This window comes from Mauremys reevesii, linkage group 1, assembly GCF_016161935.1.
Source record: "Mauremys reevesii isolate NIE-2019 linkage group 1, ASM1616193v1, whole genome shotgun sequence".
In the NCBI taxonomy this organism is placed as follows: Eukaryota; Metazoa; Chordata; order Testudines; family Geoemydidae; genus Mauremys; species Mauremys reevesii.
Window position 1 is genome coordinate 306,857,758 of NC_052623.1, and position 24,995 is coordinate 306,882,752.

Here is a 24,995-nt window from a genome sequence, read left to right on the forward strand (position 1 = left end):
TAATTTAAAGTTATCTTAGCATAAACAGATATTTAGGGCTCCATTAACAGTTTATCAGAGTCACAATAGCTCATCCTTGAGCAATGACTTGATCTTCATAGGTGAAATACTATCTATCACCTTTCCCTTGATGGTTATCTTAAACCATTTATTTTACCTTGTCATGCCAAGAGTAATTTTTCAACCTAAACATTTTGAGCATTGCATTTGGTTTGCACATTACATCTTGTACAGATGTTAGATATTATTTTCTTATTGTGCATTGCCAGACAAAAAATAAGTCTGAAGAGTTTAATCAAGTGTGAAAGACAATACAATTAAATATGCGCAGTGTTGTTATAGCCATGTCGGTCCCAGGATATTAGAGAAACAAGGTAGGAGAGGTAATATCTTTTATTGGTCTAACTTCTATTGGTGAGAGAAAGACAAGCTTTTGAGCTTACACGGAGCTCTTCTGACCTGAAGAAGACCTCAGTGTAAGCTTGAAAACTTCTCTCTCTCACCGATAGAAGTTGGTCCAATAAAAGATATTACGTCACCCACCTTGTGTCTCTAATAGAATTAAACTTACTTTAAAAGAAAGGGCTGAGAGATTCCAAGCAGAGCAATACCCCCCATTTGGATATTTTCACATACTTTGACAGTGTTGTTGGCAGTTATAGAACAATCTTTCCATTCCCATTTTTATGTGATTGACTTTATGGCAATGCAGGACAATTCTTTCTGCTAAACTCACTCCACTTCTGGCCTTCAGATTTTTGTGCTATGTCACCGGAAGTGACAAATTGTGTATCAAATTCACTCACGACAATAACACCCAGCTTGGACTCATAAAATTTTTGTCTTCTCATCTAGAAAAACTGCTCTTTTAAAAATTATTAGAGACTCACATTAAATTAATGCACCTGAAAGTCTTTCTAAGCCTGATACTGCAAGGTGCTAAATACCTCTTAGAGGGTGCTGAATACTCTCACTTCCCATTGAAGCAGATGGGAGTTGAGATTGTTCAACACCTCAAGGTGTCAGGATCAGGCCTTCTGTTTGTTAGCTGGTAAACAAAGAAGAGTGCTAGGACAGGCTAGATTTTCTGACAGATTCATTTCACATATTGTTTTATGCTGTTCCTCTCTTCCTTGAACATATGTGATCATTGTAAAAATAAATTAGCCATTGTTATTGTTAGCGTGACTGCAGTAATGGGAGAACACGCAAGTGTGGAAATCAGAACTTTTCCTGACTTTCCACATATTCGTGGGATTTCATTCAAATTTCAGAGAATGCTCCGACTTTGCACTTTTCCTAACTATGATGTTGTATTTATAGCATCACATTAAACAAATAAGCTGGTAATAATTATATTACTTGGGCAACATAATTTACTCTCCTAATTGAAAGTGACACGTGCTGGCTGACAGCTAGTATTACTGCAGTCAGGTCCCAGAACACTTGTTTCTATTTTTCCATTGAGTTCCCCGCACTGCAACTTTACCTCACTGACATAGATTCCTGTGTCTTCCTCATCATCTGTTCTATAGCAGACAGTCAGCCCCAGCTTCTCTTGACTGCTAACACGACACAGCTCGACCTCCTATGAGAAAACACACAAACACAGTGTGGCATTTGTCTTGGGAAGAAATTCTGCAGTAGAATGGAGAACTAAGTCACTGAGATTCTCTTGGACAACCATAAAAAAGTTTTAATAATCTCACTCAATACCATACAATACATCTCCCCATCCACATTATACCTTTCATTTTGTATTGAAAATCAAAATATGCAAATCATGGGATGAGTAAATTGTAGCTGCCTTTGGACAGTCTCAGTCTGCAGCATCGTGTGCATTCCTATGAGGAAAATATCCCTAATAAATAAAGGAAGGAAGTCTAAATATATTAAAGTTGTAAGCTACATAAGCACAGTTAGGTAAGCCATGCCTAACTCCGAGAAGTATGGATTGCACTGATTTTGCCGGATTTTTTTTGTGGGGGGTGTGGGGACTTTTGGATCATAGGAGCTGCTTACAGTATATTACATAGTGATTTTACTCCTATCACATCAACAACTGATTTACAGGATAGAGGACAGGCTGGCTACTCATCAATCGATCCATCACAAATGAGTGTCACTCTCTTCCACTAGCAAGCTAAGTCATAAAGCAAAACCACAGCCTTCTGTTAATAACATAATTCATCCCACAGCCAGTTCAGTGCCACAGCTTAATAGTAGGTGTTGTGAGATAATTGATGGATGTGTCAAGGATTATCCCGGGGAGTTGCTGTGGTATCCTCTCTGTGACCTGTGCCACTCTTGTATTCACACACTCCTGCAAGGATTTTTGTACAAAATATGCCTTGTGGGGTATCATTTGAAAACTAATAACATTGTGGTTAATAATATAGTTGTGAAATATATGTAACAATCCTCTATGTGAAATTATGGACACTCACTAATATTATGCTTTAGAATCTGTGAATAAAAAGTCTACAGATCAGGCATGTCAGGAGGGCATAACAGGTTTTCTCCAGACAAAGGAAAGGGGCTGACATCTCAAACCAGGTGTAGCCCAAAGTCTATGGTCTGTTGTGGAGGTTGCAGCTGGAGACAGAATTAGCATAGTAACGGCCACCAGTGGGGGAAGAACCAGAATGGAGTCTGTTTTCCATACCTCATGTCTCTTTTACTGAGCTTGAACTAATGAACTTTATCTGGGTGCTCTTCAGAAGAATAAATTTCAAAGGATCACTGAACTATAAAGAGAAGGGGAGCAAACCCCTAAGTTAGTTCACTTTAAGGAGACAAAGAAACCAAGCAATTTGATCTCTGTGAAGAGTTTCTGTGGCCAGTCAAAAGCTGGAAAGAAGATTATGGTTGAAAGAAACCATCCTGAACAAAGACTAGGCTAAGTTTTAGACTTTTAGATGGGTGTTTTCACTTTTATTTGCCTGTAGCCCTCTCCACCTTTATCTCTTTTACATGGTATCACTTAGTTCATGCTCTTTTGTTAATAAATTTGTACTACTTTTGTTATAAATCATCAGTGCTGAGTAAGTTCAGTTGTGTACTTCTAGTAAGCTGACAGGTTGGAATGTTATATTGTCTCTGTAGAGGGACGTGAACCTAATACTTTTTCTGTGAGGGTCCAGGGAGAGGGACTGCAGGATAACGATTTGGGGCAAATTTGGGACTGAAAGGGTCCTAAGGTCAGAATGCAAGGAGTATCCAAATTGGGCAAAGCCAGGGTGAGGCTTGTGGGCTGCTGGCAGGCTGTTGGGGTCAGAGCTCTGAATCAAAGCTGCACAGTCAAAAGACACCGTGGGTTACAAAACAGACTTTGGTTGAACTACTTACTGCCCTGGTGAACCCCAAATGTCATACTCCCCAATTACACTGGTCTACAATTTTTGAGACGTCGTCTGCTTCAGAGATAAAATGTGCTATTTATTATGTATTTTGATGTGCTGAATTCAAATATGACAATTAAAACAACTGATTGGCTACTGTTTCTAAGTTATGTAAGTTTTTACATTTTATGTCTATGTCTATTGTGTAGATAGTAGAGTTTTAATCATAAATTGTAAACCTAGGTCTTTTCATGTGTTTATGGTTGCTTTACATGATAATATTTCACCTGTCCTGTTTATGTAACACTTTAAAAATCAGCAAAAGGGTTATATAACTAAAATTTATTATGAAACAAAAGGCATGAAACTATTATGTACATAGTTTAGTCCTATTCAGTGTCTACTCGGAGCTTCTTGGCTTGTCTCTTGTATTCATTAAATGGAGCATCTCTTGTCACTGTCCAGCAATAGTCTGCAAGCATTGATGGGCTCCATTTGCCCTGATAGTGTTTCTCCATTGTTGCAATGTCCTGATGAAATCGCTCGCCGTGCTCGTCGCTCACTGCTCCGCAGTTCGGTGGAAAAAAATCTAGATGAGAGTGCAAAAAATGTATCTTTAGTGACATGTTGCAACCAAGGCTTTTGTATGCCTTGAGGAGGTTTTCCACCAACAACCTGTAGTTGTCTGCCTTGTTGTTTCTGAGAAAATTTATTGCCACTAACTGGAAGGCTTTCCATGCCGTCTTTGCCTTGCCACGCAGTGCATGGTCAAATGCATCATCTCGAAGAAGTTCACGAATCTGAGGACCAACAAAGACACCTTCCTTTATCTTAGCTTCACTTAACCTTGGAAATTTTCCACGCAGGTACTTGAAAGCTGCTTGTGTTTTGTCAATGGCCTTGACAAAGTTCTTCATCAGACCCAGCTTGATGTGTAAGGGTGGTAACAAAATCTTCCTTGATTCAACAAGTGGTGGATGCTGAACACTTTTCCTCCCAGGCTCCAATGACTGTCAGAGTGGCCAATCTTTCTTGATGTAGTGGGAATCTCTTGCACGACTATCCCATTCGCAGAGAAAACAGCAGTACTTTGTGTATCCAGTCTGCAGACCAGGCAAGAGAGCAACAACCTTCAAATCGCCACAAAGCTGCCACTGATGTTTGTCATAGTTTATGCACCTCAAAGGTTGTTTCATGTTGTCATAGGTTTCCTTCATATGGACTGCATGACCAACTGGAATTGATGGCAAAACATTGCCATTATGCAGTAAAACAGCTTTAAGACTCGTCTTCGATGAATCAATGAACAGTCTCCACTCATCTGGATCGTGAACGATGTTGAGGGCTGCCATCACACCATCGATGTTGTTGCAGGCTACAAGATCACCTTCCATGAAGAAGAATGGGACAAGATCCTTTTGACGGTCACGGAACATGGAAACCCTAACATCACCTGCCAGGAGATTCCACTGCTGTAGTCTGGAGCCCAACAGCTCTGCCTTACTCTTGGGTAGTTCCAAATCCTTGACAAGGTCATTCAGTTCACCTTGTGTTATGAGGTGTGGTTCAGAGGAGGAGGATGGGAGAAAATGTGGGTCCTGTGACACTGATGGTTCAGGACCAGAAGTTTCATCCTCTACCTCGTCTGACTCAAGTGAGAATGATTCTGGTGCATCAGGAACCGGCAGTCCTTCTCCGTGGGGTACTGGGCGTATAGCTGATGGAATGTTTGGATAATGCACAGTCCACTTTTTCTTCTTTGACACACCTTTCCCAACTGGAGGCACCATGCAGAAGTAACAATTGCTGGTATGATCTGTTGGCTCTCTCCAAATCATTGGCACTGCAAAAGGCATAGATTTCCTTTTCCTGGTCAACCACTGGCGAAGATTTGTTGCACAAGTGTTGCAGCATATGTGTGGGGCCCACCTCTTGTCCTGATCTCCAATTTTGCAGCCAAAATAAAGGTGATAGGCTTTCTTAACCGTAGTGGTTATACTGCGCTTTTGTGATGCAAAAGTCACTTCACCACAAACATAGCAGAAGTTATCTGCACTGTTCACACAAGTACGAGGCATCTCTGCTTACTTTGGCTAAACAGAAATGTGTCCCTTTGCAAAATCAAACACTGACAAATAAGAGAGCATGACACTGTATGATTTCTAGAGCTGATATAGGGCAATTTGTTCAGCAGAGTGATGTAAGCTTCGTTATGATTGCATCATCCATGACTTCTAGGAATAACATGATGCAATTCATATCATGTATGACGCAATACCAGCTTCAGATTGCATCATTCACTGTTTTGCCTAAAAAGCAAGTACTGTCCAAACCCAGTCATAGATTTATTCATAGATCCAGTCAAAGATGTATTTTAGTCATTTCTGGTTTAAATTGAGATCCCTTCCCTTTATAACTCACTTATCCTCCGCTATTCCCAAGTCAAGGGTCGTATATACTGACCCAATAGCATAACTTGAAAACTAGAGCCAATCAACAATTTTAAGCATCATTTTCGTTCTCAGTGACCCAGAATTAGTAAAGTTGGACTACATTTATTTCAGAAGCATTTTGGCTGTAGAGCAGTGTTATGAGATGATGCTGAAAACATATTCTTACTGCCAGATGTCCCAGCTGTGGTGTCTGAGGAAAAGTACAAGTGTCCAGGGCAGATACTAGAGTCGTCACTACTATACACACCAGTACAAATATCTAGGATTTCACATGGGAAACTTATACTAAATACAAGTGTTGAATATTGTGAAATAAATAACCTTAGTAAAGAATAATCTATTCTATAATAGCGTGGCTTAAGTTTGAGAAACACTGGATTTCAGCCACTGGATTTCTTTACAGCCATTCTGAAAACTACGTATGGGGCTAGATTGTGTCTGGCTCTCCTGAATGTACAAATGGAAAGAAGAGAAGAGGCCCATGATACCAGCCCTTGCATCCAGGGAGCACAAGAACTATCCCGGTTTAGTATTTACAGCAGCCCTAGCCTTCTCAAAGGGAGCAAGAAGGGTGATGGTGGGTCTGCGTTCTCTACTCCTCCTAAGCAGCAAACAGAGGTAATCCTATACCAGGGGAATGAAGCCTGCCCTTCAATTTGTGAGTCACAGCTATACTCCCAACACGCCAGAGACAGCTCTGACCTAGGGCACAATGCCTTTAAAGGATAGGAAGAATGGGCTAGAGACAGGGCACTGCACTGGGACTCAAGAGGCCTGTCTTCTCAGCCAAGCAAGCCACTTGACCTGTGCCTTAGTTCCCCATTTGTAACATAGGGATAGTACCTCCCTCCTCACAGGGATATTATAACGATAAAGTCCATGAATGATTGTCAAGTGCTAATATACTATGGTGATGAGGACCATATAAATGGCTAGATGGAACTGCTCATTCTGAGGCAGTACATCACCGTACTTCCTCCTCTGGACGGTTATGGCTTACAATGACAATTTTGCCAATGGTTTTCATGACATTTTGATTTTTATTAGAGAAATTTTGTAAAAGGGCACTACTGCTTATTGTATTCCTGTTCCTTCCCTAGTATATAAGCACGTGCTCAATATGTGTAGTGTAAACTGTATAAACTTCTGTCTTGATTTAAGACATTTCACATTTTAATAAGCTAATAAGAAAAGAAGGGAAAAACTGTCAGATTGTTTGTTTTTTCTCAGAAAGGATAGTTGCTTTAAATACCTATTTATATGCTGTGGAGTGGAAAGGGAATGTGCTATATGTTGGGTTTTAAAGAAGGAAGCTGAAATCTTATTTCACGAAGAAAGAGAATTACTAACAGTGACCTGATTTTGGCATTGGGAGTGAAAGTATGTATACTGAATAGAGGCCTATTCAAAACCCGTAATAACCGATGCCTCCAGAGGGAAAAAGAACACTTGACTAGAATGGTAACATTAGGAAGGAATTACAGTAACAGAACAGCTTCAATTACACCAACAAGGTATACTTTTAAAAGAATAAAGAAGCTTGTGGTCCCTTGGAGGCCTATAAGGAAGCCTAAATACACCATAAAGGACTGAGACTGGGACCTTTAAATCAAGGCAAATGAGGAGCCGTGCACAAGCTGAAATCCATTGACTTTCATTGTCCTGCCAACACAACCTTTGAAACTCCCTGAACCGAGGATGGACCGGGACCCCAAGGACTGCTTTGAACATAATTTCTTCAGTTTATAGTGACCTTGAAGTTCTTTTGGATGATTCATCTCAAAATGCTTTTTACAATAAAGCTGTATGAATGTTTCACATTGGAAATTAACTGTACCCTTATGGAAGATGTTGGTTTAATGAGCAGAATTTAACTATTCAGGGCACGAAACAAATGAACAGGGACACGTATTCTGGTCTTGGAGTCTGAAAAGTTTGTTAGGACTGTCACTGTATGATGAAATGACTTGCTTTTATTTGATCACCATCCTTTGCTGGATGGAATGCATCAGGCCTGCTTGTGTATTCTGCCTGAGTTGCTGGGGCTGTCCCTTAGCTCAACAGTAGAGACCTGAGATTGTGTAGGCAAAAATCTTAAATTAATTTCCCATTGCAATGTGTATAAAGGTGGCAAATGACTGTGGTACCCATCTGTATGTGGTCCTGGATAATTATAATCTCTCAAAGAGATTGGAGACTCCTCTGAATATTCCATTTTGAAACACTCATATCTAGAGCTGGAGCAGAATTGCCTGCTAAAAGCTTCATGTTCTTTACTTTGTAGTCACCCAGTCTCTTACCCAGTTTAGGACAGAAGCTGGAAAAGGTTGTTGTTTGGTATGGAAACAAGTCTTCCAGAGCCAGAAGATTGAACATACAAGCTGCTAAATTAAACCTAATTTCCTTTTCATGGTGTACAAGACACATTACGTATCCTACAGCATTACTCAAACCCAAGCCTAATGTGACATTTTTTGAGAATTCAAAAAGATTTTGCATAATATATTAAATCACCTACCAACTCAAGAGTCAAGAAGCCTTGCACCTGAGGTAAACTGGCATGGCTCCAATAACTTCAATGGAGCAACACTGAATTGCACCAGCTGAGGAGCTGGTCCATAAAGATCATTTCTCGTCCAGAGAAACATCTGACAATGGGCTTTCTGACAGCTGTCTGTTGGTGATTTTTCCCCACTGATCTTTAACAGAAGAAAGAAAGAGTCTGGCGGCAGAAGTGCATATGTGAAAATCATGATTTTCCTCTTTAAATCCCTCTTGGATACACATACATCTGTTTCCTCTTATTTTGTGTTTCTTGTTGTTTTGACGTTTGATGACTCAACGGCCTTTCTTCAGAATTCAGTATGAATCCTGTGAAAATTAAGACAATGTACAATGGCCCACATCTGCGGGAAGGATGGAAACAGAGGGAAGAGGTTGGAGTGAGGATCTCCCCCTAGCCTCCGAGAGGCAGCCATCTCCCAACATGAGAAGTATTCTGTTGCTAATGATAGAAATCAAAACAATGCCAGAAAACAGTACTCTCAGTTTTCGGAGTCTTCTTTAAAACATTTAAGTAAATCACTTTAAGGATTGTCACCCCATGAAATATAGGAAAGTAGATTATCAGGGGAGCACTTCCTTAAAAGATGGGAAAAGATGACTAAGAGAAGGAGAGGAGTACTTGTGGCACCTTAAAGACTAACAAATTTGTTAGTCTTTAAGGTGCCACAAGTACTCCTGTTCTTTTTGCGGATACAGACTAACACGGCTGCTACTCTGAAACCTAAGAGAAGGAGGCAATTCTTAGGGGGTTGGGGCACATGACTTATGAGGAGAGGCTGAGGGAACTGGGCTTATTTAGTCTGTAGAAGTGAAGAGTGAGGGGGGATTTGATAGCAGCTTTCAGCTACCTGAAGGGGAGTTCCAAAGAGGATGGAGCTAGACTGTTCTCAGTGGTGGCAGATGACAGAACAAGAAGCAATGGTCTCAAGTTGCAGTGGGGGACGTCTAGGTTGGATATTAGGAAACACTATTTCACTAGGAGGGTGGTGAAGCACTGGAATGGGTTACCTAGGGAGGTGGTGGAATCTCCATCCTTAGAGGTTTTTAAGGCCCGGCTTCACAAAGCCTTGGCTGGGATGACTTCGTTGGTGTTGGTCCTGCTTTGAGCAGGAGGTTGGACTAGATGACCTCCTGAGGTCTCTTCCAACCCTAATATTCTATGATTCTAGAAGGCCTGAAGAACAGGTTAAATCAGTCACTCTCCAAAGAGATGGAGTAGTGGGATAAGGGCTACAGCCTTTTGCCTCCAGGTTAAAGGTCGTCATTCCCTTCAGTGATGGAAACCCAGTTTAAAGGCTGCCGGCCTCAGCAGACAGAGAACCAGGTTAGGATCTGTCACCTCTTTGGAGGAAGCAAAGCTAAGTTAATACTGTCATTTCTTTGGGTCATAGGAAAGTAGGTTATAAATGTCATCCACTGGGTTGCTGTCTTTGTAGAACTGATGGAGAGGTTAAGTGGTATGACAGGAGACCCTGTAAACATTTGCTTTTAAGCTAGGAAATGGAAAGCTAGTTGAGAGGGCTTTTATATTGAGAGCTGGAATACCAGGGCAAGAGCCACTTTTCCTTTAGAAAACATACCACCAGTTCCACATCTACTGTCTCTGGTGAGACTCTTTTCAGAAAGACAAAAACTTTGGGCCTCATTGCAGTATGTCTGCAATATATTAACTTGAGAACAGTCCTTAATTTAGAGAAGCTCTTTTTTCCCCCTCACCCAGGATCAGACCCATGAGGGAGACTGCAAAGGAATAATTATAAACTTGGAGAAATCATTTTCTCTAGCATTTCCTTTCTGTGCACACTGTCAAAACTCTTCTCCGAGCCCTGGTCATCTTGCATTTTGAGGACTTCAGCCTCCTCCTGTGAGCATCAGCTACTCCCAAGTACCCACCCCCCACCTCTGAAGTTCATTAAAATTGTGGCTGCCAAGATCCTCTTTCCAGCTCATTGCTGACAAAGTCATCTCCTTTTCAAGTTCCTTTGTTGGCTTTCCTTCTCCACCACCAGAAACTTCTTATTTTCATCTTCAAAGCCCTTCCCTAACCATCCATACTATAATCTAATAGTGACATCGATCCCCACTTTTGTCCTACCAACGATGCCAGTCTCAGTCACCCATTCCTCCAATTTCCCCCCAGGCATTTTCAGACTTCAATACATTCTGCCCTAATGAGTGAGAATAACTCCCTATCCAACCTACAAAGCTACCACATTATTCTCTTGAAGTCCCTCCTTGTAATTCACCTCTATCACAAGACTACAGAAATCTGCTCTCTGATAACAGCTAGATAGGCAAGCAGCCAACTGCTATTACTCTTATTGCTGCTACCTCTACAATCTGTGCATCCTATTATTATTGTTGTTAGCCTGTTCTCCTTCCCCCTCTCACCCCTCACTCAACTGTCTTGTCTTTAAGACTGTAAGCTCTTCAGGGCAGGGACTGTCATCCCGTCTACGTTTCTACAGCACCTAGCACAATGGGGCTGAGGCTTCCACAATAAATAATATTAATATTATTAATAAATAATATTATTTTATACTATAAATGTAATTTTATACACTTGAGAAATAAGGTGAATGGAAATGTGGAGACAAATACAAACCAGTTACAATATACAGTAAGCTCAGTTCACTGCTTCCTGCAAAGGAGAGGCAATCTGCAGCCCTCTACACCAGTGAAGGCCTCTTTGTCAGAGGGGAGGGTAGGTGGCTTTCACACTGCTGCTGAGTGACTCTGCAGTTAAAACATGATCGAGACTCCATGTGAACCCCACTCCCACTGAAATTGCAAGGGGAATATCCTGAATCAGACCTCCCCTGGCCTCTCTGTCATGATCCTCCTGCAGAGTTGGAGTTACAGGTACCCCATAAGGTGCTCTTTCCACTGCTGGGAGTCCTGTACCATGAGTCAAGCCAGCTTCTGCCTGTGTAACCCAAGCCAAATTAATCCCTGAATCAAGGGCAACTTCATTACACAGAACAAGTTACAGTTTATTCAATAGCTACAACAACTGGAAGTTGGGGGTAGGCATAGCTCAGTGGTTTGAACATTGGCCTGCTTAAACCCAGGGTTGTGAGTTCAATACTTGAGGGGGCCATTTAGATTTTGTGGGGAGGGATAGCTCAGTGGTTTCAGCATTGGCCTGCTTAAACCCAGCATTGTGAGTTCAGCCCTTGAGGGGACTACTTAGAGATCTAGGGCAAAATCAGTACTTGGTCCTGCTAGTGAAGGTAGGGGCTGGACTCAATGACCTTTCAAGGTCCCTTCCAGCTCTATGAGACAGGTATATCTCCATCTATAGCTTTAAGTTCAAAAATACTATAAAAGTTAATTATTGTCAACTTGACATTCTATTCACATTAATACGAGAGACCATGATGCAATTATACTGGATTTGTCAGTGGCATTTGTACTTCTTGGGTTGCTCTAGTGCTTTTCACAGTTAATAAAAGACACATAAAAGAATGACACTGCCCCCAATCTTTTTATATTTCAATGCCGAGTCTTACACTGCAGACATTCAATTCTGTTTTCTTTTATGTCCATATTCAATTATTTCCACTAACTACTATATGTGAAATGCATTAAGTCCAGTCTACTGTATTTGCAATAAAACAAAAACATTTCAATCAATTAGCAGACACGGGATGTCTCCTGTTCTGATAATGTATGACAAATGGAAGGTCTGCATTTGTCTATTTCATATATTATACATGAGGGAGACAAGGTGAGTGAGGGAATCTCTTTCACAGATATCTTTCCACAGAGCTCTTCAGTTCCATGGAGCTCGAAAGCTTGTCTCTTTCACCAACAAACGTTAGTCCAATAAAAGATATTACGTCTCCCTCCTTATCTCTTTCATATCCTGGGACCAACATGGCTACCTCACACTGCAGACATATATAATACATGGCGTCCTAGACTTGAAGGTGCCTGAAACTGCATTGACAAAACAAACTTGTTGACCCCCCTTAGAATGAAAGCACTGGGCCCACTTCCAGGATGTCTTATTTAGGAAACTTAAAAAGAACAGATTGCCACAGCAGAAGAAGGAGGAAACACTTATTGATAGAAACAAAATTCTTCATAACAATTGCTTGCTGGAGCAGGAACTGTAGGATTTTCTGTAAGGCACTGGCTGTTGTGGGCGACTGGGCATATGTTTTAGTATGCTGTTCTGGTGGTATTCCACTGTGAGCAGGAGAACTTTTCCTACCCTTCTCAATGAAGAAATGGTCATTTTTAGAAAACACTTAAGTGCCCTGCCTCTTAGATCTTCTGGATGGCTTTTAAACAGATTCTCAGAACTTATATTCTGTTTCTACAGTCTTAACTAAAGCACTGGCCAATCAAAAGTATTCATTCACATGAACAAACTAACTACTATCTGATGTCAGTTAAGAAATTAAATATAAATAGAGGAAGGTTGGTTAACAGTTAAAGCACAAATCTGGAAGAGAGAAGATCTGGGTTCTATTACCATCTCCACCAGAAACTCTGTGTGTGACTATGGGCATGTCACTTATCTTTTCTATTATTCAGTTTCCGCATTTGTAATATAGGGATAGTAATATCTACATCATAGGGATGCTATGGAACTACATCAGTAAATGTTTGTAAAATGCTTCAAGATTCTTGGTTGAAACTGGCATGGCAGACACTATAGAAGTTTAAACAATTATTATAAATACTGCATGCCCCAGAAGATATTTTTGCTATTTATAACAAACAATTGTTGCACAACGACAAAAGGATATGATATGATGACAAAATGTAATAACTTTCATTATCACTAAACCCTTATAGGAGGGCTTATAGTAGGGCTGTCAAACGATTAAAAAAAATTAATTGTGATTAATCGTGAGATTAAAAAATTAATCACAATTAATCACAGTTTTAATCACTCTGTTGAACAATATTACAATACCATTTATTTAAATATTTTAGATGTTTTCTACATTTTCAAATATATTGATTTCCATTACAACACAGAATACAAAATGTACAGTGCTCACTTTATATCATTTTGATTACAAATATTTGCACTGTAAAAAAGATAAACAAAAGAAAGTGTTTTCAATTCAATTCAATTATTTTATCTTTTTTACAGTGCAAATATTTGTAATCAAAATAATAATATAAAGTGAACACTTTACCTTTTGTATTCTGTGTTGTAATGGAAATCAATATATTTGAAAATGTAGGAAACATCCAAAAATATTTAAATAAATGGTATTCTATTATTGTTTAACTGTGCGATTAAAACTGTGATTAATCACAATTAATTTTTTAAATCAAGTTAATTTGTTTTGAGTTAATTGCATGAGTTAACTGTGGTTAATTGACAGCCCTTGTAGTAATGGTCCCAAACAGACACTGTGATTTGAATGCATGTGTTGCATTTCTGTAAAATGGATGAGAGTGAGAATACTTTAAGTCATTTCACTATGTATAAACCATACTAGACCACTCCACCTGGCCCCATTTAAGCTCAACCTTCTTCAGTGCAAAGGAACTCTGGGTTTTCATGTAATTTACACATCAATGTAGTGTGCCTTTAAATCCAGGCCCTGCACTAGCTCTCCAGCCTCCTTTGAGCAACTCTCATGGGCAGGAAATGAGGGGAAAGGATGCTTGTGATCTCTCAGATTAACAAGTATGTAGCAGTCTATCGTGGAAATTGTGAGGAAACCCCTCAGTGCATTTACAGTTTTAAAAGATGAGGTAACCACAGCCTAGTGGAGGGGTTGTTGGGTCCTGTTGTATAAAAGGAGGAGGAGAGAGCAGCTGGGCTGGAGGAATCCCTCAAACCCCACTGCTGGTGGGAAGTCAGACACAGCGAGGTTACCCCCCAAGCCCTGCACTCTATAGGGGATGAAAAGGCTGTCAATTCTACCCCAAGGCTCTAATATCCAGGGCACCAACAAATCCTTCTACTGAGGACCTCACAAAAAGATAGGATGATCTGGGACCTAGGGGTATATTTTGAAGGACACCGGAGGGAGGTAGAATATGGAAGCCTCCCTAGATTCTGGTCAGTTTCTATACCCTTGAGTGATTATTCAAACTGCCTAGCTACAAATTGATCCAAAGTTACCCACCACTAGTTACAACCATTTGTAATGTCAGAAAAATTCGTTTCCCCCTCCCCCAGATTCTTTCATCTGAGTGTTTGGAGAGCAGCAATTTTAATACAAGCTAATGATGTGCTGTAATCTAGGACTGCAAGCATTACAATTATAAAATAAATCAAGGTTCATTGACCCCTGTATATATGATGCTTCAGAGGATGAAGTGTAGTTTTCACTATAAAGTTTAGAAAGAAAATATAAACACTACAATAAAGCAAAACAGAAATGACAATTTGTATTTCAACTCTTCTTTGTGATCTGAGAAAAGCCTAAGAAACTACTTTAATTTTCATCCTGCTAATGACACTTGTGACAAAATGATTAATTGAAACAGCAATGGCCAAGAGCAGAGTAATTTAAAGAATAGGTGGATAAAGAATGAGCTGAGAGAAAAAAAGACGGTTACTCACCGTTGTAACTGTTGTTCTTCGAGATGTGTTGCTCATATCCATTCCATGTAGGTGTGCGCGCGCCGCGTGCACATTCGTCGGAAGACTTTTACCCTAGCAACTCAGTGGGTCAGCTGGGCGCCCCCTGGAGTGGCGCCACCATGGCACCGGATATATACACCAGCCGACCCACCCACTCCTCAGTTCCTTCTTGCCGGCTACTCTGACAGTGGGGAAGGAGGGTGGGTGTGGAATGGATATGAGCAACACATCTCGAAGAACAACAGTTACAACGGTGAGTAACCGTCTTTTCTTTTTCGAGTGATTGCTCATATCCATTCCATGTAGGTGATTCCCAAGCCTTACGTAGGCGGTGGGGCCGGAGTGAGATGTCGCAGAATGCAAACTGGTGAGCCAAAGGCTGCATCATCTCTGGACAGTTAGACCAAGAGGCAAGGTCCGGATCGAGGACTAGGTAGTAGCACGACATAGCCCCTGGAAGGGTATGTGAATCAGGAAGACAGCAGAAGAAGCCTGAGCCCTGGTGAAACGAGCAGTAAGGTGGCTCGATGGAACATGGGCTAAGTCACAGGAGGTGCAAATGCATGACGTCACCCAAGATGAAAACCTCTGGGAGGAGACAGGTAGGCCGTTCATCCGGTCTGCCAAGACAACGAAGAGTTGGGGCATATGAACGGCTTGTCCGCTCGACATAAAAAACGAGCGCCCTACGGCGTCTAGGGAGGGCAAATGTGCTCCCTTCACAATGAATGTGGCAGTGGAAAGAAGACCGGAAGGAAGATATCCTGGATGATGGGAAAGGTCAACAGCACCTTAGGGAGGAAGGCCGGACGTGTCACAACTGCACCTTGTCCTTGCCAAACATAGTGCACCGTGGGTCCACTGTGAGAGCCTGAAGCTCGGAGACTTGTCTGGCCGATGCAAAGGCTACAAGGAAAAAACTCTCTCTCAGGACAGGTATCTCAGTGAGCATGTTGTCAGTGGCTCGAATGGGGCAGGCATAAGTCTGCTTATAACCAGGTTGAAGACCCAGGTTTTGGCGGGGCGGCGAACCTGGGGGTATAAATGCCCCAAGCCCTTGAGGAACCTAGAAACCACAGAGTGTGAGACTATGGAGTGGCCACTCTCCCCTGGGAGGAAGGTAGAGATGGCTACCAAGTGTACCCTTAATGATGAACCACGCCAGGCGCTGCTGTTTGAAAGATCAGAGGTAATCTGAGATGAAATGGATCGGAACCTCGGTGGGAGAAACATTGTGTTTCATAGCAGCAAGAGAAACACTTCCAGTTGGCCAGATACGTTAACCGAGTGGAAGGCTTCCTACCACCCAGGAGAATCCCGTAGAACCGAGGCAGAACAACGTAACTCGGATCGGTTTGGACCCGCAGCAGGCATGCTGTGATGTGCCGGGAATGCAGGTCTGGGTGGTGAAGTTTGCCGTGATCCTGCGTTATGAGGTATGGGCAAAGAGGCAGGGGAATCGGGTTGGCTATCGACAAGCCTAGTAACATGGTGTACCAGTGCTGCCTGGGCCATGCTGGAGCGATCGTGATCGGGTGCGCTCTGCCCTTGCGGAGTTTTAGCAGGACCCTGTGAACCAGCGGGAACAGTGGGAAAGCGTACGGCAGACGGCTCATCCACGGCATCAGTAACGTAGCCAAGATCGAGCCCAGGGAGAGGCCTCGGAATGAGCAGAACTTCTCTCTCGTGCTGTTCTCATGAGAGCGAAGAGGACTATGCGGGGAAAACCCCACTTCCGGAAACGGAATGGATAACATCCGGAGGAATCAACCACTTGAGAGACAGGAAGGATCTGCTGAGGCGATCCGCCAGAGTGCTCCGGACCCCTGGGAGAAAGGACGCTACTAGGTCCATTGATTGGGCTGTGCAGGAGACCCGGAGCTGGATAGCTCCCTGCAAAGAGGGGGGACCGTGCTCCTCTGTGCTTGTTTATGCAACGCGTGTCTGTTGTGTTGTCTGTGAACACTGAGACACAACAGCCTTGCAGGTGCTGCTGAAGCGCCTGTTACACAAGGCAGACTGCTCTCAACTCCCAGACATTGATGTGCAAGGCCAGCTGGTGAGCCAACCGAAGGCCTTGAGTGTGAAACTGACCCAAGTGAGCACCCCAGCCGAGAGATGGGGCGTCCATCATGAGGGACACCGAGGGGTGAGGTGGATGGAACAGCATCCCTGCACCCACCAGGGAGGGCGTCGACCCCCAGCCGAGGGAGCCTAGGACGCTCAGGGGGATCGAGGCGACCATGACCATGCTGTCTCTGGCCGGGTGGTACACTGACGTGAGTCACGATTAAAGTGTACAGAGGCGAAGCCTGGCATGTTTGGTTACAAACATGCAGGCAGCCATGTGACCCAGGAAACCTAGGCAACTTCAAGCCAAAGTTGTCGGGAAGGTCCGTAGACTTTGTACAATGGTTACCATCGTGTGAAATCAAGGCTTAGGTAAGCAGGCTGTGCGATACTGGAGTCCAGGGTGGCCCCCAGTGAAGTCTATTCCCTGTGTGGGAAGCAGGTGGATTCCTCTATATGGATCATCAGGCCTAAACGCAGGAATAGGACCTTGTCGACGCCCACACGAGTGGTAATTTGGGCCCCAGTGGGCCCTGGAATGAGCCAATCATCTAGATACGGAGAACGTGTATCCGATGGTGGCGGAGAGGGCGGCGACTACAGCCATACACTGTGAATACACATGGGGCTGTACAGAGGCCAGCCGGGAGGACCGTAAACTGGAAATGATGGTTGGCCACAAACCGGAGGTACCTTCTGTGCGGAGGATAAATGGCAACGTGAAAATAGGCGCCCGTCATATCGAGGGCGGCATACCAGTCTCCGGGATCCAAGGATGGGATCACGGTGCCATGGACACCATGCGGAACTCCAGGTCTATCATGAACTTGTTGAGCTCCCGCAGGTCTAGGATAGGTCTGAGACCTCCCTTCGCCTTGGGGATCAGGAATCAGTGGGACTAGAACCCTTTGCCCCATTTGTCCTTGGAACCTCCTCTATAGCTCCGATGGTGAGGAGCGTCCGCACCTCTTGCAAGAGGAATTGCTTGTGAGAGGGGTGCCTAAGAGGAACGAGGAGGGATAGGCTTTTGCCCGATTTGTGGTTAGGAAGACCCTGATTTGGGCCCCTTTGGGGTCCCGACCAATGCCTACGACTGCCTCAGCGACGCCTGCTGGCAAAGCCCTGTCTTTGTCTAGGCGCAGGGTAAGGGCGGTGAGGCCGGAAAGGTCGGCGGTGAGACATCGGCATGCACATGCCGAGAGGGAGTGCACAGTGACCTTGCCGTCCTTTGGGCCTTGCAGCCTAGGGTCAGCTTTGAGAACAGGCCTTTGCCATTGAAGGACAAGTCCTGTATAGTGTGCAGCAGCTGCAAGGGAAGGCTCGATAACTGGAGCCATGAAATGTGCCTCGCAGCAACACCCGAAGCCAGAGTCGTGGCTGCAGAGTCAGCTACATCCAACAAGGCCTAGAAGGAAGCTCTCGCCCCTTTCGTCCCTTTTTCCAGGAGGGCATCAAACTCCTGACGGGAGTTCTGAGAAACCGACTCTGCAAATTCTCCCACCGCCGCCCATAGTAACGGCTGAGCAGGGCTTACTGGTTTGCTGCGTGAAGTTGCAGGGCGCCTGCCGAGTACATCTTATGGCCCAGGGAGTCCATTCGCCTAGCCTCCTTGAATTTAGGGGCTGGTACCTGTCGGCCATGGCGTTGCATCTGATTGACGGACTAGTTGACAAGGGAACAGGGGGAAAGATTTACCTATAGGTGCCCGTCACCCCTGGAGGATACCATGCACATGCATTCGACTCTTGAGCCCACGGGCGGGATAGTGGCCACTTGGAGATTTATAGTGAATGCCACCCATCTTGGGAGGTCCTGATGGGCCCCCAAGCTGATTAGGGGAGGGCCCAAGGAGTACGCTCCTGCCACCGCCTCATCTGGGGAGGGAGAAGAAAGGCCGGGGACACGTGGGTCTTGTGTGGGCTCACGCTCCTGGACGACCTCCTGATCCGGTGGGATGTGGGAATCCGGTGGCTGAGCCGGGCTTCCTCCCTACCGGTCAGAGGGGGATGGCTAACTGTCACCTCTGGCACCCAGTGCTCTGACGGAACAGAGTGAGATGGGATCACAGGCAGGCCTTTGGCCTGATGGCACGCCCAAGATGTACAGGGTAACCACTGATGGGGGACAGGGTCCTGGGCCTGGGGCACCTGAAAGACTCTGGTGTGCACACCCGAATGGATGGCCATGGAGGAGCTGAAAAGCCCTGGGCAGAGTCCCCTCTCTAGCTGATGTTGCTCAACGCGGCACCGGGGATCGGTACCGGGAGGCATACCGGTACCGGGAGCGAGATCGGGACCCGCGACCGGAGCGGTGCCAGGAGGTCGACCGAGATCTAGAGGCTCGACGCCGGGAGTGGCTACGGGAGTCCAGAGCCTGGAGCGGTGCCGGGAGCTGGATCGGCACCGAGTGTACCAGGTCGGCGAATGGGACGCTGATCGATGCCGCGAGTACGACCGGTACCGAAATGGAGAACGGTGCCAGGACCGTGAGCGGTGCCGGCACCTGGCTTGGCGACGGGACCGAGAACATCTGCGGGACCGCGCCATCAACTCCCTCGCTGTGGAAATGTCTCCGGCGTGGAGGGAATAGGGAGCTCAACCATGGCTCGCACCGGGGAGCGTTCAGGCGCTGGACTCGACAGCTCTTGCGTGGCCGGAGTCGACGGTGCCAATATTGTCGGTGCTGCGGCAGGTATCAGAACCGGGCAGACCGACATGGTATAGCGCTCAGGTGCGGAGTAGGCGGCTCTGACGCAGCTGAAGAGTGAGCTCAACCACGGCTCGTACCGGGGAGCTTTCCGCTACCGGACTCGACAGCTCTTGCATGGCCGGAGTGGACGGTGCGGATATTGTCGGTGCCACAGCAGACATTGGTGCCAGGCGATCCGACTTAGCATAGCGCTCGGGCTGCGGAGCAGGCAGCTCGGACGCAGCAAGAATTTTGTGCCTCTTCATCCTCCAGGAGAGGGATCCATGCTGAGTGGACGTCGGAGCCAGCGACGGCCGGTGCCGAGAGGCCTTGGCGGTACCGGCGATCTGGTGCCGAGGGAGCGGTCCTTGAAGACTAACCAGCGTTCGGTGCCGAGAGCGGAGGAGCAAGAGCTGCCTCCCTCAGGAGCTGCTTGAGACGAAAGCCCCGCTCCCCTTTTGTTCTTGGATTAAAGGCCTTACAAATGCGGAACTTATCTGTTAGGTGAGATTCCTCGAGGCACTTAGGAGAGGATCTCTTGTCGGCATCGGCTTGTGGCCGGCCGAGCATTGTAAAACCCTGTGGACCGGGCATCGTACCCGGCACCGGGTGTGGGGAAGGGGATAATCCCCGAACCCCTGTGAATTAAATACACTAACTATACTACAAACGAATAAAGTTAACTACAACTACAGAAATCTGAACTATAATTAACGAGAGAAACTACGAGTAGCTAGGGAAGTGGAGGTCAGCTAAGCCGCGCTCCACTGTTCCAATGACCGACACGGGCGGTAAGAAGGAACTGAGGAGTGGGTGGGTCGGCTGGTGTATATATCTGGTGACATGGTGGCACCACTCCAGGGGGCGCCCAGCCGACTCACTGAGTTGCTAGGGTAAAAGTCTTCCGACGAACGTGTACGCGGCGCACGCACACCTACATGGAATGGATATGAGCAATCACTCGAAGAAGAATATCAATTTCTAATTTGTTTTATACTTAAAAAAACCCCAACAAACCTAACGTTACAGTGGAAACTACATTTATTCCATTGAAGCATCAGGTATTAGGCTATTTCTGGAAGTCAGTGGGACTACTCACATATTTAAAGTTAAGCATGTGCTTAAGTACCTTTCTGTATCAGGACCTCTATGAGGTGAAATAATCTTCTGGGGTGTGACCTGTTATACGTAGTTATGACTTGGCTGCTCTCTATGCTTACAATCAGGGTTATCATACTCTGTTAACACAGACAGCTTAATGTTACCTGTTTCTTGCTAGTGGTTCTCTGTAACCCATGGAAACCAAGTAAGGGGAATCTCTTCCAGTATCATAAATTTGTCCAATAATCTTATGCTATTGTTGCCTCTCCTATTCTGATTCCAGACTCGGAAATGCTTTGTGCCTATTCATCATTACGGACCAGCATTCCATATGCAGACTGCACTGATAGTTTCACTCTAATGATGCTCTCTCTTTTACCTATATAACTTGTAAAATATCCCCTTTCAGAATGGAGAATCACCAAACATTTAGGCTGCTGCTTCTTGTAATGCTTAAACCTCATACTCCCGTGTCTGAGGCACACAAGTTATTTGCAATCATTAGCTAATAAATCTGCTGGTAAAATCAAAGTATATACTACAAACAATGTTTGAGATAATACACATTATCTCTGTGGAGGGAACTAAAAGTACAGGCGAGAAAGATGGTAGAACTGTATTAACCTGTCCTCCACCCATAATCAAGCCCTATGATATTAAAAATCTAAGAGCACCATCATGCTTCCAAAAGCATAGGGTCAAATTCAGAGGGGCTATCAATGCTGATGTTAGTTACACACCAATAAATTGGTGTGGGTGTAAAATGTTGTGATGAACACACTGAGGAAAAGAGAGAGTGGGTTTGTAGCAGAAGACGCAATCAGCAAGAGATTGAAAGATGTTCCCTGGGCTTTATTTTACACCACCGTTTCTATCACTTAATTTGTCTGATAAGGCAGGAGAGGTGAATGTCACGTTCTGATGACAACAGTATGCACTCCACAAAGAGTAAAAGTGCATCCTGAAAACAGAAGTTTGGTGTTTTAAACAAAACCTCACAATTTAGGTCCCTAGTCCAAATTATGTTTTCATTCCTGTTCCACAGATTCATTGTAGGCAGATTCTTTGTTTACCACTTCTATCTTTGACAATGGATGGGAGTAATGGGATGAAATGGAAAAAAGAAGGAAATGAAATCTGAATACCTGGAAAAGTAACTTCAACAGTGAACTTTAGACATTACTTATCATTCTTCACAGGGCCGGCTCTAACATTTTTGCTGCCCCAAGCAAAAACAAAGAGTGCCGTTCCCCCGAGCGTAGCGCCGCACCGCCCCTGAGCGTCGCCCCGCCCAAGTTCCCGCCCCCCGAGCGTCACATCGCCCAAGGCCCTGCCCCCCGAGCGTCACGTCGCCCAAGGCCCCGCCCCCATAGCGGCGCCCCGCCCAAGTCCCCACCGCCCCCGAGCGTCGCCCCGCCCAAGTTCCCGCCCCCCCGAGCGTCACATCGCCCAAGGCCCTGCCCCAGCGTCCACGTCGCCCGAGGCCCCGCCCCATAGCGTCGCCCGCCCACGTCCCCACCCCCGAGCGTTGCGTCGCCCAAGTCCCTGCCCCCGCCCACCGTCACCTCACGCTGCCCAAGTCCCGCTCCCCAAGTGTCGCGTCGCCCGCCCAAGTCCTCCCCGGCGTCGCGTCGCCCAAGTCCCCGCCCCCCAAGTGTCGCGTCGCTCTGCCCAAGTCCCCGCCTCCCGAGCGTTGCGCCGCCCAAGTCCCCGCCCCCCCAACACGGCGCCACGCCTCCTAAACCCCGCCTCCCCCCAGCGCCGCCCGGCCAAACCAAAAAAACCCAAAAACAAACCCCGATCGCCGCCCCGTCCCAAGGTGCCGCCCCAAGCACATGCTTGGTAGCCTGGTGTCTGGAGCCGGCCCTGATTCTTCACCAGACCACTTATCTCCATGCAGATGCAGGAAGTTGGTGAATCCTTCACTGAACTTTTAACAAAGGAAATTCAGTAATTCTATTTCTGGGGCCAATATTTTAGATTCTGGGTCTTTTAGGAGGCCTTTTAAAAATATGTTGATTAGGTAATCCTGTATGATTTTTTAAAACATGCCAGTCAGGTAAATTACTCTCCCAAATAATCTCCATAGGCAATCATTGGAGCCATTTAAAAACAGGATTGAACAAAACACTTAGGAATACCGTGTGTGCAGAGAACATTCCTAAACTGGCAGAGGGGTGTCCTATATTAGTGGCTCTCAACCTTTCTAGACTACTGCACCCCTTTCAGGAGTCTGATTTGTCTTGCGTACCCCCAAGTTTCATCTCACTTAAAAACTACTTGCTTACAAAATCAGACATAAAAATACAAAAGTGTCACAGCACATTATTACTGAAAAATTGCTTATTTTCTCATTTTTTACCATCTAATTATAAAATAAATCAACTGTAATATAAATATTGTACTTACATTTCAGTGTACAGAATATAGAGCAGTCATTGTTTGTATGAAATTTTAGTTTGTACTGACTTTGCCAGTGCTTTTTATGTAGCCTGTTGTAAAACTAAGCAAATATCTAGATGAGTTGATGTACCCCTTGGAAGACCTCTGCATACCCCTGGTTGGGAACCACTGGCTTACATGACCCAATAGGCTTAAATGACCAGAGTAGATGATTGACATTTCCATCTCTAATTTATTTTATTCTATGATAAATCTAGCTCAGAACAATAAATCTTCATTAATATCTGCAATATCAGAAATGGCAAGAGACAACAGAGGTTTTCAGTTAACTGGAAAAGTTCATTATTTGTTGTGCCTAATAACAACTGAACATAAAAAACTCTCTAACACTTCATCTTTATGATAAATGCATGTTCAGGGTAGGGCACTGTAAAGGATCAGTTTACAGGAGAGATTATATAAGGGCAGATCCATACTCACCGCGCAGGTTGACGCGGTGAGTTCGACTTCTCGGAGTTCGAACTATCACGTCTAATCAAGACGCGATAGTTCGAACTCCCCACACACTCTAGTCGACTCCGGAACTCCACCACCACGAACGGCGGTGGCGGAGTCGACCTTGGAGTCGCGGAGTTCGACCCCACCGCGTCTGGACGGGTAAGTCAGTCAAACTAGGGTACTTCGAGTTCAGCTACGCTATTCACGTAGCTGAACTTGCATACCCTAGTTCGACCCCCCCGCTTAGTGTAAACCAGGCCTAAGAAAAATGCCCATGACTTGGGCCTTTCTTAAATGTATCAATAAAAACATTAGAAAAGCTTAAGATTCCATAGGGAAGGCAAGTTAGACTGAATGAAAACAAAGTTTCCATAGATCTAAGAATTATCAGAAGGCCACATAGACTTATGTTCTCTTGTCAGAGCATCTTCCAGGAAACATGTTAATGTCTATGTAACACAGGTTAACTATAGGATATTCATGAGACGTGTTTAGTATACAGAATTGTGTAATGTATCTATAATAAATGTTGGAGGCCAACATACAGGGTTGCATTCTGTTCATACACAAAAGACTAAACTAAAGTTTCAATTTTTCTATAGATTTAATTTACCAAACACTGGCCACTATATTGTTCAAAAAGAAGTATTTTTAATCAAAAAAAGCAGCACTCTTATTCCTCAGATACCATCATTGTGGGAGGTAATGAGCGTCTTAGGATTTTAGCTACACTCTTTCCAGTTACCCCTTGGGCTGTCCTATTTCACAGAATTTACAACCCATTCTGCTAAATGCCTACAGAGAATTGGTCAAGTTCAAGATTTCTCTTTTAAAGCAATTGAAATTCTTCAGTTGTGAAAATAACCTAATGAAATGGCGATCGTTTTTCCTCTCTAACACTCCCAGTGTGTTACGTTATGCAGATTTTTACATAGGCAGGCACATCCACAATGTATTTGGGGGCTATTTGGATGGAAATAGAAAAGCTATGGAGCAAGACAGAGCCAGTCTAGATGTAAACAAGATGGAATTGCTGGCAGCTGTGCTGTTACAAATAAAATTGCATTCCCCACTGTCTTCTCACTTATCAATTTTGACAGAAGACTGTCCTGACTTCTCATAAAAAGCATTGAAAAGGACAAATCACATTGGATATCAGATTTGCCAGGATGGATTTGGTTGGTAGCTTACCACAAAGAAACTGAGGTTTATCTCCATTTCACATGGTGGGGAAAGACAATACTCTATCCAAGGGGTGGGGATCCTATAGGATAAACTGTCTTTTAATCCCTATTTTTTTAGTCTGTTTTA

The 24,995-nt window shown here is 44.6% G+C and overlaps 1 protein-coding gene across 9 annotated transcripts in view; it reads right to left on the reverse strand.

Annotated features, from left to right (window-relative positions):
* PDZRN4 (PDZ domain containing ring finger 4) overlaps positions 1 to 24,995 on the reverse strand; it is a 389,321-nt gene that overhangs the window by 21,895 nt on the left and 342,431 nt on the right. For all 9 annotated transcript variants that reach the window (XM_039506101.1, XM_039506097.1, XM_039506114.1 and 6 more), the window contains one exon: positions 1,490 to 1,588. In XM_039506101.1, the coding sequence (XP_039362035.1) occupies positions 1,490 to 1,588 (99 nt within the window). The remainder of the gene's footprint in view (positions 1 to 1,489; positions 1,589 to 24,995) is intronic.